At 29.8% G+C, this 12,387-nt stretch overlaps 2 protein-coding genes across 2 annotated transcripts; both read right to left on the bottom strand.

Annotated features, from left to right (window-relative positions):
* Nucleotides 1-9,225: 9,225 nt before the first annotated feature.
* LOC112422064 (uncharacterized) lies at nt 9,226-9,762 on the bottom strand. Its single transcript, XM_024784795.1, has one exon. It carries the CDS (start codon nt 9,760-9,762, stop codon nt 9,226-9,228), a length of 537 nt encoding a protein of 178 aa, XP_024640563.1.
* Nucleotides 9,763-10,975: 1,213 nt separating this feature from the next.
* On the bottom strand, nt 10,976-12,038 carry LOC11417390 (acidic endochitinase). Its single transcript, XM_003613949.3, has one exon. It carries the CDS (start codon nt 11,998-12,000, stop codon nt 11,116-11,118), a length of 885 nt encoding a protein of 294 aa, XP_003613997.1. The 5' UTR covers nt 12,001-12,038; the 3' UTR covers nt 10,976-11,115.
* Between the last annotated feature and the right edge of the window lie 349 nt (nt 12,039-12,387).

A 12,387-nucleotide genomic window follows, 5' to 3' on the forward strand; every position in this document is an offset into this window, starting at 1 on the left:
GATAGGTAGACACCAATTTTTATACACCTCTCATATACAGTTCACGTGTCAAAGGTATTTTAGTAATTTTACATCATATCATCACATTCTTTCATCTCTTCTTTAATGTTTTTGCCACACGTCACAATTGTGTGTGGGTGTCAAATGTGTATGCCATCTAAGATAGTCCATGTATAAGAACTCTAAAAAAACCAAATATTATAAAACACTTGACCTATAACACAAGTTACACAAAGATAATTACCCTCCAGAAACTAACAGATGAAAACACTAAAACAAAGAAAATGACTAGAAGAAGTCTAAATTCCCCAAGAGGGAAAATGAAACATTTTTTATATTGAAAAGGTGATGGACAAAGGATTTTTTTACTTTCTTTGTTGACATAATTTCCTTTTCCATAACCTAATACGAGATATTAATCAACTAGAAATCGAGTCACAGAAACAAATAAAAATATAAATAAACATAAGCAAATCACACTTCTGAAATATATAAAATATCAACCGGAATAAATAAGAAAATAACACTTTTGATCCTAGAAGAAAAAAAATATAGACAAACTAAGTAAATAACATATGAATATTGATATTGTTCAGTAAGTGCTGGTGCAGGTTAAACCTTCCAATAAAACCCCATGGCTTGTTGTTGTGTTGTAGACATTTCGAGAAACTGCAAATTTGAGTGGGTTGCAAACAACCTTCAAAGATGTCCAGTCGGAATGAGAAAATCTGTTCTTGTACTTAAACAAAGTTGACACAATCAGCCCAAACTCCACCCTTCCATCTTTGCGCCTCAGAGCAACGTCGCTGGCTACACCGCCAAAATCCTCAGATATGTTAACCGATGGTGTCATCTTCATCACGCTAGCACTCTTGCTATGGGTGGTGAAAGATGGCAGTGATGTTCTGTTTAAAACCAGACCTTCACCTCCGTAAAAGAGATCTGCAGAGACTGCCTTGTAATAGGCACGAGAATAGGTTTTGTGGTTATAGGCGAAGACTGAAATGTCGAACTCAGCTGTGATTTGGGTGCCGTTAACAGTTAGTGAGTTGAGTGCACCCACCCTGTTGACTTGGAATATTGGGAGGTCAGAGAAGGGGGTGGTGGTTTCCGAGTCGGTTATTACAAACACGAGACCTATGATACAGCCGAAGGCACTAAGGACGCAGAAGAAGAAGATGCAGATGTCGCAGCTGGGATGATGATAATTCGAAGACATTGCTAGGGTTTGTTTGTGAGTAGAAGTTGGAAAAGAAGTCACTGTTAGGGTTTGTTTGTGAGAGAGAGAGAGAGGGAGAGTTTGACGCGAAAGTGATGGTGGAGTAATATGTATATATACTACTCTAGTTTGTTACGATTGAGTGTTATTCTTTTTGGTAAGTTTTAATTATCAATTTCAAATTCTTTATCTTTAAATTCTAGTTTTATTTTTTGGCAAATTCTATGGTACATCCAATAAATTTAGGTGTATCGGTATATCAAGTCATAAAATTAATAATAAATGAATTTTTTTTTTGAAGAAAAATAATTATTTTCTATCATTGACAACTAAGATAATTAAATTTTATTTACCAAAAACTTCGACCGAAATAAAATTTAATTTTTAAGAATTTTTATTACTCATAACAATGAATATTGATTATTTTTTATGATAAAATGTAAATTTTTTAATTTGATCCTTATAAACAATGAAATGATGGTTTTTCTTATGAAATGATGTTTTCTAAAATATAAATATTAACAAATATCTTTTTATTTCATTAAAGTGATCGTTAATTTTAAATTTTATGAAACAAGAGTACCGTTACACTTAAAATTATGAGTGTACCATAGAAGTTCCTTATTTTATTTTATTTTTTAGGGATAATTCTAGTTGTTATTAATTATCTACATTATATATAAGGAAACTATTTCTTTCAGGACTTTTGGGTTTGATTTTTCCTTCCAAAAATACCCTCAATTTTAAATACAAATAACAAATGGATCAGAATAATATTAAACATTAAAAAATACACGATATGAATATATATGTCTGGGGGTGAATAGCTTTTTAAAAGATTTTCCGACGTTTTTTTTAATAAAAATCAATATTGGATTCATGCTCGAACAATCACAGTCAATGAATCAAAAAGACAAATATATGTGCAATAAGATTTAATCTTTGAACGCGTGTTCAGTGACAACGTCCTCCCCGCGGACGTCTCAAATGTAACGTGGATGCAGGTTTTTCGACTGTAATGAATAGAACAGGGATCTGTATATGCATAAGAGACGATGATGGCGCGTTTGTGCTTGTCAAAACTATTACCTTTGAAGTGGTTCACTCAGTTCATGTTGGCAAACTTTAATAATCCTTGAACAATGTACAAAACAATAGACAATTTCAAACCAAACCCATATGAACAAAATTACTAAGCTATCAAATCAAAAACACAATACATGTGTAATTGAAGAATTGAATAGATTTTGCAATCAATTGATCTAAGCAAATTATATGAAACTTAATTCAATGAATTAGATTAATTTTTAATGAAAAACAACTTAGATCAACACTAGCAATTATCCCAACAATTATTCAATTAATCACATGAAATAGTAGAAGTAAAGAGGATAGGGAAAGAGAGATAACACTGATATTTTTATATGAGAAATGATATTTGTACAACCACTTTGTGACAACTTCTTGACAACTCTCTCTCTCATACTCACATTATGTTTTTATTCTCTCTCTTCCTTTTTCTCTCTCCATTGTTTTGGACCAATGAAAAATGAGAAAAAAGAAGTTGTCGCAAAAGTTGTTTAAAATGGTTGTTCAAATATCACTACTCTTTTTATATTAGTTCGCTCTTTCTCATCCTTGCTTGAGCTACCTCTATTCTTCTTGATGAAGTACACATTGAGACTGAAACATAATGTACTTAGCATAAATCAATTATGTGATAGGTATTATGTTGTGATATGGGATATGAACATCTGCATATATAGTTATCAAGAATTTGACAAGTTCATAGTGTTCTTAAGGTTAGACGAATGACAATGTAATTTACAATAAATGTTGTTAAATACGGATGATAAGAAAGAGGTTTGTCTTCTATAAGCGAGTGATGAAAAGTGATAAAAAGAAGTTGGTCAAAATAAGTGAGTGATTAAAAGTGACTCTGGTATAAAAAGACCAAAACATGTTAACTGAAGATTAATCTCTGCAGCTCAACAAGTTAAATTAGTCAAGAGACTAGCAGAATCATACTGTCACTCAGATGTTTTTTTTAAAGTATGATAGAAAATAATGTTTCTGAAAATCTTTTCAAAACAACTAACATTGTCTTACACTTTCAGACTTTCAGAACCTCTTCACCTTGATTTGAATGAACCAGTTTGGTACTGAATAAATAAATGGGAAGAAGTATGAATTAGTCATAACTGATAACTATAGCAATTGAACTTAGTCAAAATTTCTCAGAACTAGAATTAAGACATATGATATGTAATGCACATAACAGGTTCCATCAGACCTATTATGAACAAAATATCATATGAACCTTATGAAAAACCTAAACTAAGAATATCTCAGTCTCAATAGTTTGAATATTTGGTATATCTTGAACAGTCTCTGTCTCAATAGTTTTTCCTTGCTTGGGGTGGTGGTTCTTTCCTTTTGGAGTGTGTATGGGTGTTTTTGGATGGCCAGTTTTGATTTCTTGGTGTCGAGTTTCTCTTAGTAAATGTTTGTTTCCTTAGATCTAGGAATTGTATTATATTTTTTTTCTCGTTATAATGAATTAAATAACACGAATAAATGATTTACCGATCAATATCATTTTACTTTATTCATATTTTTTAAAATTTGACAGTTAGATATTAAGTTTATATCATACAAGCGAAAAGACGGGCACTCACGTGTTTGTCTTTCCGCTCTTTTATTGCGCTAATGTTTGAAAATTATTAATGTTAGAGGATCAATTTTTAGTTAGAGGATCAATCTGATACTAATTAAATAGTTAGAGGACCAAAAAGGTAATTAAGCCAAATATAAATGTTTGTTGCTTTCAGGTTATAACAAACCAAACTAATCATGATTATTAATTTCAATGACACCAACAATATAACAAAAAAATATAATCTAAATTCTTTTTTTTTTTTTAATGACACCAACAACGATCTTTATTATAGAAAAAGTTGTTTAAGGGTATAATTGGAATAATGAAAAAGTAAGTATAAATATATTCATTTAGTTTGTTACACTTTTTAAATGATAAAAGAATATATATATATATATATATATATATGAGTCAGGATCCGTTGACACCAGGTGTCAACGGATTCGTTGACACCAAATCTTAACCGTTTATTTTATTTAATGAATGGATGATAACTTTCCATATTTTATTTATTGTGTATCCTCTTTTTCAATCACACACTATTATTGTATTCAATGATTAAAAAACCCCAATCATGATCCTGCTTATTCTCTTGTTTGCAAAGTGAATCTGATATTCATGAATCTTCTTGATCTTTTGCCCTCTCACATCTTGTGATTAATTTCGATTTGTGCTTCATTTTTTTTTTTTATAATGATGTCGTCTATATCTAATTCTTTAGAGATGCCATGGCAAAATTGGATCAATTATTGTTGTGATAATTCATAAATTTAATTTCACAACAATGAGGCAGTTCGATTAACTCACATACTTTTTTATTCCAATTTCAAGAATTTAATTCAGGTGCTTAATCTCATATTTTTGTTACGGTTTGAGCTTAATCTCATATTTTTGTTACGGTTTGAATTGAAAAGATACGGTGAAATATGATTTGGAAGGGATGATCCCAAACTCATATTCTTGTGAAGGAATAAAAAAGGGTTTATGTCAATTTTTTTTACATAAAACATCTTAACAACCATGAACCAGTTCTTTTGAAAGATAACATGGTGTTAGTACATGATATATAATTGAGAAGACGATAGGTATAGTTTAGGAAACAAAGGATTTTTAGGAAAGGAGATATGAAATACTAAGTGCCCACATTAAGATTTTGATCAATAATTATTGACCTTTAGATTAAAAGAAATGAACACTTAAGATTTGGTGTCAATGGATCCTATCTCTATATATATATATATATATATATATATATATATATATATATATATATATATATATATATATATATATACCGTGTTTGTTACATTTTTTTAATATTTAAATTTAGGACAATGTTAACCCGTGCCGTCGGGGCATTCGTTAAGCAGATAAAAGAGGTAAGATTTTATTAAAAAATGGATTAATAATTAGTTAGTCAAAAGTAGCTGTTTATATTTCCAATACAATTTTTTTACTTTTTGGATTCCTTAACCAGTGCTCTGGGGACAATGGTTAACCAGACCCTTAAATTTATTCTTATTAAATTGTTACACGTGTTATTTGTATTCAAAATTGAGGGTATTTTAGAAAAGAAAAATCCAGCCCAAAAAAGTTGAAAGGAGTTTTTTTTCTTTATATATAGTATAGATAAATCACCCATGTAAAATTAACACAAATCTAAAACCATTTTATATATTAACGAGACCCATTAAAATTAACGGTTTATGCGTTTTTATTGAATATCGTTAACCTTGTTCACAAAAGATTATATGAGATTTTTAAGAACATAAGAGGGAAAGCGAAACATTTTTTTATATCGAAAAAGTGACGGACAAAGGAATTTTTTACTTTCTTTGTTGACATAATTCCCTTTTCCCTAACCTAATACGAGATATTAATCAACTAGAAATCGAGTCACACTTCTGATATAATAGTACTAATTAATTAAGTGTCTTGAAATATATAATATATCTACCAGAATAAATAAGAAAATAACACTTTTGACCTAGAAGTAAAAAAATATAGACAAACTAAGTAAATAACATATGAATATTGATATTGTTCAGTAATTTATGGTGCAGGTTAAACCTTCCAATAAAACCCCATGACTTGTTGTTGGAGAAACTGCAAATTTGAGTGGGTTGCAAACAACCTTCAAAGATGTCCAGTCGGAATGAGTTAAAATGGATTTATGATACCCATAGTTAATAAACAAGTCCCACCAGCCTAGGGCAGCAGCATCACCTGCAGGTAACTGAGAAATTATTAGTAACAAATCACATTCAAACAGTGAGTTTTGCAATGAATCATTTCAAAGTAACGGTGCTGTCTCACATTGTCATTTACGAATTTTTTAAAACAAGAGCCAAAGTTAAAATAAGATGACATTTTGTAATTATTAGTAAAATCATAAAATCAATACAGAAAGCATTTTTTTCAAAACCAAACAGGCCTTTAAACTATAGTCACTAATGTATTCCAACAAAGATTAAGTATTGTCTAGACCATACCTGTCAAAGCTTTTAGGCAAAGTTACACTTTTAGTCCCTTAACTTAATTTCAGGTAACAGTTTGGTCCTTTATCTTTTTTTCATTTCAATTTGGTCCTTTTTGTCCATTTTCATATGAATTTTTAAGCTTTATATTCATGATTTTATTTTCTTATGGTCTTTCAGTTTTCAAATCTATGATCCTCGTTTATGTTTGGATAAGAATATTAGATTTGAAGCTTGAAAATGTATATGAAAATGGACAAAAAGGACTAAATTGAAATGAAAAAAAGATAAAGGACCAAACTGTTACCTGAAATTAAGTTAAGGGACTAAAAGTGTAATTTTGCCAAACTTTTAAATTACAAATACTTCTCAATCTTATTTGCTTTTTGCCAAATACTATTTTTTTCTTGAAAAAATCACTTTTTTCATTTTTGAGAGTTTGTTTAGGATTTTTAGAAAAATCATTTTATCAGAAAAATCTATTTTGACCCTAAAATGAAAAGCTATTAGGATTAACTTTTTTTAAAATCTATTGTTTTTCAAAAACAAAGAGGTAACACATGTAAAAAAAAATCTCTAGATTCTTTTATATTTTTTTAAAGCTGAAACAAACACACCCGTAATCATGTATACGTGTGGGGGCCATCTAACACAAAGCAAAAATATATATGAATTAGTCCGTTGCAAATTGGCATAGAAGGAAATCAAATATGGGAGACTTGGGATGACCACATTCTAAGGTCTCAAAACCACGCAACTAGATCAACGCATGTAAGTTTTTTTTTTTCTTTCTTTTTTTACAAGTAAGTTTTTTTTTTTATGGGTGCCACGTCAGCGTAGACCGAGTCAAAATTGGCCTTCGGGGCCAAAACTGTCACAGATGCAAAACTTAGGGGGCGGTTTTGTAGTTTTTTTTTAGGGGGCAAAAATCGCAACTTTAGAAAAGTTAGAGGACTAAAACTGCTATTAAACCTTAATTTAATCGGATCATATCATATCAAATAGATATATGCAGTAATATTTTAAGAACTCATTTGAAAAAGTGACATCATAACGCTATTGAATAAATGTTTAAAAATTATAAAACATGGTAATATTAAAAAAATCATTATAAAAAAATCAAAATCATACTTAAACCACTATGAAAAATACGTGAGCATAGCTGTTTCCTACGAAAATGTCCACATGAAAGTCCACAGGAAGTATAAAAAAAAGCCAATGTTTCTTTCGCAGGAAGTTCCTCAGGAAAAAATGATATTACCTTCGGATTTTCCTGCCAAAACAGGATCTGCAGGGAATCACCCTCTAGTAATAAAATACTCAGCAAAATTCCCAGGAATTCCTGCCGATATTTTTCAATTAGAAAATCCGCAGGAAATTCGCTGATTTCTACTAGTGGAATATCTTTACCTTTAATTTTAACAAAAAATAATAATTTCAATATTAAAATAATAATTTCATAAAAGATGTTGTTTGTGGCCCTCGCTAGTTTTTTTTTTTTTTTTTTTTAAGTGTTTATCTATTCTATATCAATACTTTATATAAAGGAAATATGAGATTTTGGGATGACTTTTTTATTATTGTAATTATACCTCTTAAATAAATTTCTTATACTATCGTTATATTATTAGTAGTGTTATTAAAAAAGATAAAAGTTATATGATATTTCTTATATTACTGGTGTCATTACAAAAGATACATGATTTGTTGGGTTTGTTAAAACTTGAAAGTCACAAACATCTATAATTATATTTTGATCAAAATCAAAATTTTATAAAAAAACACCGTTCATAATTCACAACTCCACATGTACTTTATTATTATGTAAATCTGACTACATGCACTACTCGGTGTCTGTCTTGGAAGCAGAATCTCTTGGTCTTCTACACTCTCTAAAAATGGTAATATTCAACGACGTCCACAATGTTACTTTTGAAACGGACATCAAGAAGACTTTGGTGGGCACTCTTTCAGCTCACAATGTTCCTCTCAATGAATATGGTGACCTGGTATCTGAATGTAAGAGTCTCTTATTTAGTAATTCCAACTATGTAGTGTCGTTCGTTAGGAGGCAAACAAACAGGGTAGCTCATAGTATTGCTTCCACTCTAACCCCCACACTTTTCATGAAGTATCTTCTACTTTGTATCCCTTGATTATTAATTATATATAGTAATCTTGCTTTGATTAAAAAAAAGTGTCATTTTGGAATATTAGCACGAAATTAGCGAAGTGTATATTTACACATTTTCTTTCTATTATACCCTCATTTATTTCACCATTTTTTTTTTGCACACACTTTCCCTTTCCAATAAATTTAATATGTTATCTAAGATAACTTATCTTCCTCTTGTAACAAACGATTATTAGTTACTATCTCTTTCTCCAACAAAATCTTTTTTTTTTTTACACTCTCTCTAATAACAAATAATTTTCAATTTTCTAAATATTGTGCACATCTCTTTAATTATTTAAGTCAATTTTCAACGAGTCTTGCACTTGAAATTTTTAACAATTACTACTCATCTTATTTATAGAATTTTAACTCTTCATTGAACTATTATTATAGGTAAAAAAAATTGTTTAAATTTGAAGACAACAAGAAACAAATTTTGTTTTAAAAAAACAAACTTACAAAGTTTGTTTTTAAAATAAAAAAAAAAACTTTTAGTTTTTCAAATATATAACATTAAATAAATAAAAAACAAAATCTGTACTCATACAAAACTTAAAAAAAATATTATGAACATAAGAAAGAACATAATTGGTATATCCCAATGATATTTTATCTCAATTCTTAGTAGATTCATATCTAAATATATCTAGACATAATATTTTGAACCCTCCTAGTTCTTGGCCAGCTTCAACACCTAGCTAGGGTTCAAGGTATTAACCATCGCATTTATTTTGGCAGTTCGGTGGTTCTTCACCTTCGTTAAAAAGAAAGGCACTTTTTCATTTGCACCTTCATTCTCTGCTTTAACATGAGTTTTCTTCAAATCACGTTCATCTTCATCATCTTTTAGATTCTTCGTCAACTCTAAATAAAATCTGTTCTTTTTCATCTGAATTTTGAACACCTCTTCGTTGTTTTGGTCATTAATCATACAACTTTCATGTTCAAATAACACTTTGTAACCATTCTTCAACAATTGAGGAACACTTAAAAGATTTTCGGAAATTTGAGGAACATATAAAACATTCAAAACTAGTTTGGAACCTGAATGATTCTTAAATACTATTGTTCCAATGCCTTCTGATGTAATTTCTGCTCCATTCGCAACTCTAATCACAGAAGAATAAGATTTGTCGAGTTCGGTAAAAACTTCTCGATCACAAGTTAAATTATTTGTTGCACCACTATCAATAAGCCAAAGTGAGGGTTTACTGGTTTCAAAACTTGACATTGCATGTAGGGTTTACTAATGAGGTTTTTATGTTTGAGTATGTGAAAGTGAAAGTGAAACTATATGAGATATAAAATATGTGGAGAAACGTGATTCTAAATTTGTATTCATTGTTCTTTATATAGAGTTAATTGTATTGCCAAAACATATTTTTAAATCATATCTTTAATTAAAATAACAAACAAATTTTTTTAACAAATCTTCTTCTTTTTTTTTTAGCAAATATAACAAACAAATCTTATTTCACTTGTAAATTATATTCAAATGTTATTTTATTTTAATCTTCAATATATTTAAATTTAATCTAAATCTAAATTTATAATGTGCATACTTGATGAACACGACATTTCCTTATGTTTTGCATTCACTAAATATGGAGGAATTTTTGGCTGATAAAATAAAAGTGATTTTCACATAAAATAATTTAGAGATTATATTTTAGAGATTTTATGAAAAATCAAAATCTATTTTGCGTTTGTTTAACATAATAAAAATCATTTTTTTAAAAACAAAATAATCTAGTTTGTTTGGATACAATTATATAAAAGGGATTTTTTGTTACAAAATTAGTTCAATCTTTTAAACAATATTTTCTCTCTCCTCTACAAAAAATCTATTTTTTGAGAAGCTGCTCTTAACAGCTTCTCATTTGAAGCTGTTTTTAGATTTTTTTTTTAAAAACTGTAACAAACGGATGCAAAACTCTTAAAAGTGATTATTTTTTTAAAATAAGTGATTTTTTTTTTTCTTAAAAAAGCTATAACAAATGGACTCTTAATTTGTTTGGATACAACTATATAAAAGAGATTTTTTTTGTTACAAAATTAGTTCAATCTTTTAAACCATATTTTCTCTCTCCTCTATAAAAAATCTATTTTTTGAGAAGCTGTTCTTAACAGCTTCTCATTTAAAGCTATTTTTAGATTCTGATTTTTTTAAAAAGCTGTAACAAACGGATACAAAACTCTTAAAAGTGATTATTTTTTTTAAAAAAGTGATTTTTTCGTGAAAAAAGCTCTAACAAACGGGCTCATAATTGAATTTCTGGCTATTATTGTTTTCTTTAAAGGAATATTTTCTTGCTATTTTTTTAGAGGAATTTCTAATTATTGAATGGGTGTGCATTAGCATTGCCCTTTACACTAATGCCGTTTGCATGCTAGAAATAGTGCGAAAGACATCCAAATAAGAATAAAAACTTGTTCAAAATACAAACTGCCAATATTGTTGATATCATAAGATAAAACATCATATATAGATTAATTACACACACAAGCAAGTACAAGAATAAACATGAAACATGACATAATACACCAATATATACTCATAGAGTCATAGGTGGTTGGTTAAACTTTAGACATGGTTTTTGATGGAGGAACTATAACCACTCTGATCATCATAGTACCTAGACCAAAGCATAACACCACCATATTTGGAAGAATCTTTAATTGCTGGAAGCACTTTTGAAGTAAGATCAGTGGCAGATATAAAGCCACTTCCTGCAGCCTGAGGGGAAGCTGGCAATCCCAAGAAGATTTTCTTGGCTGGAATATCAGATATCCATTGCTTCCATGCATCTTCAAGATTGCTAATTGCACCTCCACTGTATTGACAAGGAGGGTTATTGTAGAATTGAACCCAAACACAATCGAAAAGACCTGTTTTTAGGGCTTTTCCTATCCAAGCATCAGGAAAAGGGCATTGAGGAGCTGCTGACAAGTACAATTTTTTGCTGTATCCTTTAAGGTACCTAGCAAGATCATCCCAATAAAGGTTTGTTCCTCCTTCGATGTCGAAATCGATGCCATCGAGAACAGCAGGACCGAGAGGACGAGACGGAGATTGTCCTCCCAAGAAATTGTTCCAAAGATAAGTTGCTACTTGTTTCGCGTCCTGAGAGGATACGAGTGAGTAACCACCGGCAGCTCCTCCTATCGATAACAACACCTTGATGCCTTTTGCTTGGCAGGATTTAATGTCAGAGGTTAACTTTGTGCAAGTGTTACTGTATGGATCACAATGTCCTGCTAGATTTATCATTGGTTTTTGTCCATTTCCAAATGTTGGTAGAAAGGCTAAGATAACATATTCAAAGTTCCCTGTGGCACATGTTTGTGCAAGGGTGCCTTCATTTCCATTTTGTCCCCAGTAGATTGCTATGCTACCAGCATTAGAACTATATGCTAATGCTAATAGTATCAAAGAGAAGAATGAAACTGAAATTGCTAATTTAGCCATTTGTTAATAAAAATTGAATGATTTTTAGGTTGTAGAACTATGGTGTTAGAGGAAGCTATTTATAAAGGGTGACAATTAACATAACATGTCTCTAATCCTTAACAGTTTGTTTGTGACTTTTTCTTATACTTAGTCCAAAATTGCAATCATAGATATTGATAAATATTAAGGAAGCAACGTACAAATTAGTCAACATCTACTGCATGTAATTTTCTTCTCGTCCACTCATGCTAATACAGTCAGCATATCAGTCAAGTACAACAAGCACCATACAAATTTTTTTATGTTCTTTTTTTCAGTGGAGTTACAATGTAATTAAAGATGAAATGGGTCATTGGTTTTATTATGAATCTATCAATTTCTATTCTTTTTATGCTTTGATACTTA

Source organism: Medicago truncatula, chromosome 5, assembly GCF_003473485.1.
Source record: "Medicago truncatula cultivar Jemalong A17 chromosome 5, MtrunA17r5.0-ANR, whole genome shotgun sequence".
In the NCBI taxonomy this organism is placed as follows: Eukaryota; Viridiplantae; Streptophyta; class Magnoliopsida; order Fabales; family Fabaceae; genus Medicago; species Medicago truncatula.